The 4,955-nt window shown below is 36.8% G+C and overlaps 1 protein-coding gene across 1 annotated transcript; it reads left to right on the top strand.

Moving 5' to 3' along the window:
• The first annotated feature begins 613 nt into the window (after positions 1–613).
• On the top strand, positions 614–3,619 carry LOC119429606 (PAS domain-containing serine/threonine-protein kinase-like). Its single transcript, XM_037697203.1, has 9 exons — positions 614–821; positions 944–1,173; positions 1,258–1,428; positions 1,572–1,706; positions 1,808–1,942; positions 2,132–2,240; positions 2,789–2,958; positions 3,045–3,174; positions 3,444–3,619. The coding sequence occupies exons 1-9, from the start codon at positions 614–616 to the stop codon at positions 3,617–3,619; spliced, it is 1,464 nt and encodes a 487-aa protein (XP_037553131.1).
• The last annotated feature ends 1,336 nt before the right edge of the window (positions 3,620–4,955 follow it).

The following is a 4,955-nucleotide window of genomic DNA, read 5'->3' as shown; positions in this document are numbered from 1 at the left end:
TATATATATATATAAGTATGTAAGTATATATGTACAATGTATTTTCATTTTTGTTTTATTTTGTCGAGCAACTTGTAACAGTGTTTCCATAGAAACGGGGGCGGGCGTTGTCTGTTAATTATCCAATAAGCTTTCGCGTTGAGGAACAAGTAATTTGATTGGCTAAAAAATACTCTGTGTCTATTTGGTGCCCGAAGCCCGCCGGTTACAAAATAAGTCAACTGAACGCACCACTATAGGTGTAGTCGTAATAATGAAGTCTGCAGTTCAGTTTGAATGGTCACAAAGTTGTGCAGACAATACGCTCACGCAGACCCGTTGAACTGAAGCCAGTAATAAGACCTTGCTAATTTGTTTCCAAACAGAACCGAGCGAGTGTGTTGAAAGTAGCATTAGCATTAAGTTAGCAGCCTGATGATAGCTCTTGGGAGACGTCGTTACCTTGTCAACTAACGTCAACTGAAACTGCCTGCTGTCTGTCCTAACAAAAAATACAAACCGCGCACTAGCTGAGGTAGGTGTTTCTTTAATTCGATGTAAGTAACTTTGTCATTAAAGCAGTTCTATTTGTTTAAATTGTGTCAATTATATCAGTCCCAGATGATAAAACGTAATGTCGCTGTCGACTGCTGTGCAAATTATGGCAAACCAAAGCATCAAGGATCAAAGGAAGACTTTTTCCGAGCTGCCTGAACTCTCCTGTGACCTTCTGGACGAGGACTTTCACCTGAATAAGTCTTATCCATGCACTCAGAAACCAAAGTACCAGAAAAGCCTCAATGACTTGCAACGTCGTTATGTTTATTTTGACTCCCTGATAGGTAAGGCTGTATGGTTGTATGCCTCATAAAAACGAATGTATATGATATAAGCTTTAACTTTTATTTTCAGCAAATGAAAACTCTTCTGTTTGTGCACTAAGCAGGATCATTTTTGCCTGTAGGTGAACATCTTGATGTTTGCTCCAACACAAGAAGAAAAAGCCATCTGCTTGGTCACACACTTCCTGGTTCCCAAGTTTCTACTCACTTCCTGCCACAGCCATCCACTGCATCAGAGACAGAAGATGGTTTTCTTAATCTTTTTATTTCTGGAGAGTTTTGCCTGCTTGGATATCCAGCTGCCCTTAATCCAAACAAAGTAGTTCTTACTGTCTCCCATAAAACCAGAGAGGTAATATACATGCACTAGCAGTACTGGTTATTAATACGTCAGTGATTATGCATTTTAAATGTATCCTTTTCATGTTTAACTTAGATATTGTCAGCAAATGACCAAGCAAGCAAACTGTTTGAGTGCTCTACTAAAGAACTGATTGGAAAGAAGCTTTCTTCAGTATTAAAGAAAACCAGTCAAGTCCTAGAAGAAGCACTGGAAGAAGATTATCCACTAGCAAATGGACATGTTGCATCTGTTTCTGGAAAAGTGGTATGAAATAAACTATACTGTTTGATTTCTACACGTGTAATTCAGTCGTACGTCAGTAAAGCATCTATCATTTCCCACATATGTACTAAAATATTAGTGTAAATGTGTTGTGTATTTATATTGGACTGTTGTGTTTTTGCAAGGTGGATGCTGTGAAATTATCTGGAGAGGTGCCAGTATCTCTGTGTACATACAGACCGTCGCAAAATGAAGACTACTGGTTTGTCATGTTGGAAAATGTAGAGAGGGTATTCGGACTTGTGAACTTTTCACAAGATGTAAGTACATCAATATTTACTGGTCCTCAGAGCTAATCCTCAGCTTTTAATTGATTTTGTTTTTAATTTATATTGAATATGTACATTTACTTTTGTTTTAGGGCTCCATCCTTAACTGTGACTGGGCATTTGCTCATTTCCATGGATACCACAACCCGGAGGACTTAAAAGGAGTATCTGTATGGGAATTAATTCCCTCATTACAAATTCCTCTTTATGGCCATGCTTTGTCTAAAGTAAGCACACTGTACTGAGTCACTCTCAGCTGATTTATACTTTAACCTTTGCTTTGTATTGTTTGCCATTGTGCTTTTTATATATTCAAGAAGGATGCAGGAAACAAATTGCTGCTCATTTTTTATTTAACCTTGTACAATATGTAATTCTGTCATCTTTGATTTTACTTTTTTCGTTTTATTTTCCAGACTTTGAGGGTTCAGAGAGTGCATGGGAAAAGCAGGAATGGTGCATCAGTCCCACTCTGTGTAAAACTTCAGGGGGCAGCACTATGCGGAAAACCACAGCACAAAAACAGTAAGTTGCACCTTCTGAAAGAACAGTACTGAACTTCCAAATAGAGAACAAAACATGCAAAACTCTCCTCTTGTGTTGCCAAAATACCATCGGGGAACTTCAAATCCTGAGAACGTTGTTTTAAAACTTAGTAAAGTGACACAAATCTCTATGGAATTTTAAACATGCTAAATAATGTGTAAAGAAAATTAATAACTGACTATGCTCCACCATTTATTGTGAAAGCCCTCTGAAAATGTTGCATCATATAACTCCAGACTTGATATTATAACTGAAGATCAAATGTAAAGTAGTTCAGATAAAAGTGAAATTGGTTGTAAAGTTAGGTATATGTTTCTCAATTGGTTGAATTGTAGCATATTTAGAAAGAGAAGACATTAAAAAAAAATGGAAATTCAACAATTTATAGTTTCCCAAATAGCAACATTATATAATATGGTAGAGGGACTAGGGACCACTTAACAGATTAGAAATAAGGAATCCGATAGTGCTACTCAATGTTGAAACTAATCCAGTGACTTGAACTTGTTTTAATTCAACTTTTACAGAATTCATCGTCCACTCGCCCAGCCCAGCTCTGGAATACTCTGGAACAGTCTGGGTGTTTTGCCCTATGAGCAGCCTTCTCCTCCTACATCCAGATGGCTCCATCTTCAGCATCCACAACCATCTGGCCCTCACTCTGTTTGGGTACAGCAAGGATGAGCTACTGGGAAAGGTTAGCCTACCTGGCCAGTTAAAGAAGGCTGCTCAGACTGAGAGCCGAGCCTTCCTTCAATTTATACCGCTGCTTTTCATCAACAGAATATCACTTTCCTGCTGCCTGGTTTCTTTGCATGGACGTCTGACCCTGACAACGAGGAAAACCCAGTTTCTGATTCTCGTGCCGAGGTGGGCAAAAGCCCAGTTGTATCAAAAATATTAGGAGTTACAGGTGAGCAATTTTCTCTTTCTTTAATGTTAAATGTTGTAAGACAATACATGTTTGAGAAGCTGTAGTGTGCATATGGGTGTGTTAAAACAATGTTTTTATAAATATCTATAGAAATTATCCTTTTATAACAATGCTGCTTATTTTTTCATCAGATTTGTGGGTGTTATCTCTCTCTCTCTATATATATATATATATATATATAATTTGTAAAGCAGTGTTTAATTACACTGTGCATTGGTTAGTTATTTTCCTCCTTTTCTTAACCTTAGACCCTTCGTCTCTTTTGGCCGGAGACATGGCCATGGTGCAGCAGGCTATCCTGGGACGGACCTCAACAGGAAGAGGAAGGATCTTCACTGGAACCAGTACCAGACTGGAAAAACATGGCAGCGCGCTGTCTACTCTTTCTCTTCCTGCTGTTACCTCCACACATTTGGTCATGTAAGTCAATGAGCACTCTGTGCTTTGATTTTAAATTCAAGATGCTTTTGCAGAACCCATTAGGGTTTTTTCCCACAGAGTAACAAAATTTAGCAGATACCAGAATATATTGTAAGCATTAATTGTTGTTTACTCTTAAATACTAAAAAGGCAACTTCTACAGCATCGAGCCAGTATCTAAAAGCACTGCGCTGAATGTATATTTAATGTGTTTTGCAGTGAATCTGGACTCTGAGCAGCTCCATTGTTAAACCTTATATTGACTCTCTCTCATTCTCTGCCATTTAAATCTACTCTTAGTTTATTTTTGTTTTGACTTATTGTTAATATGAACCAGAGTTGCTTCACTTCTTGAACGAGAAATCAAAATCACATCCTCCAACTATATATACAAATGTGATTTTAATTTAAAAATGTGTAAATTAAAATTACTGGTAAATGAAATGTCCTATTTTGCCATCTGTTGGGGAAATAATGCAACTGCTATCACTATACTATAAATTAACAGTTTAACTGTTAATTTATATTACAGTGATTTATAACAATAAGACCATTTAGGCACTTTGTTAATGAGTGGACAGTCGTTATGGCTTTAAAAGAGTGCATGTGTTTTCAGTATGGAAATATATTTATGTTCAATATGTCTACAAAAATATACATCTATAAAAATATATTCATTTCAATTCAGTATATTTATATAGTGCTAAATCAAAACAGATGTTGTCTCAGAGCACTGTACAAAGTACAAAATATACCTGACAAAACAATTCTTTTGTGGTCTTACGATTTAATTTTTAATTTTTTTTTTTTTTTTTGTACAAGGCTACATTCACACTGCAGGTAAATGCAACCCAAATCCATTTTTTCTCATTTTATCTTGGAACTTCTTGCATCTTCAGCTACAGAACAGAAGCCCAGTTGCTTTGTCTGTTTTCTTTGCCATGTCCCGGATTAATGAGATTCCACTGCAGCAATACACTTACAGTGTTGGTGTCAGACAGTATCGATACTAACGTGATGGGATCAATACTTGAATTTGTACCTTCATTATGTCTCTGTTTCCAAAAATAACATTCTTCTACAGAGGAGCTGGGAGAAGCAAGATTAAAAGGAAACACAAATCCAAATAAGCATGTCTGATAATTTTAATCTGTTCCTGATGCATGCTCAATAATCCAGGTAGAAAAATCCAAAAAAGTTCAATCTGGTCCTCTGGACATTCAAAAAAACAAAAGCAAAACAAAGCAAAAGAAATCTAGAAACGTTTCGTCTCTCATCCAAGAGACTTCCTCAGTCTGAGGTGCTGTTTTCAGCTCAGTCTCTTAAATAGCACCTTCTTA

Source organism: Nematolebias whitei, unplaced genomic scaffold (assembly GCF_014905685.2).
Source record: "Nematolebias whitei isolate Nwh7 unplaced genomic scaffold, NemWhi1 Nwh_scaf_3600, whole genome shotgun sequence".
Classification (NCBI taxonomy): domain Eukaryota; kingdom Metazoa; phylum Chordata; class Actinopteri; order Cyprinodontiformes; family Rivulidae; genus Nematolebias; species Nematolebias whitei.
Note: the sequence above shows the minus strand (reverse complement) of the source record. Positions and strands in the feature narration are given on the sequence as shown.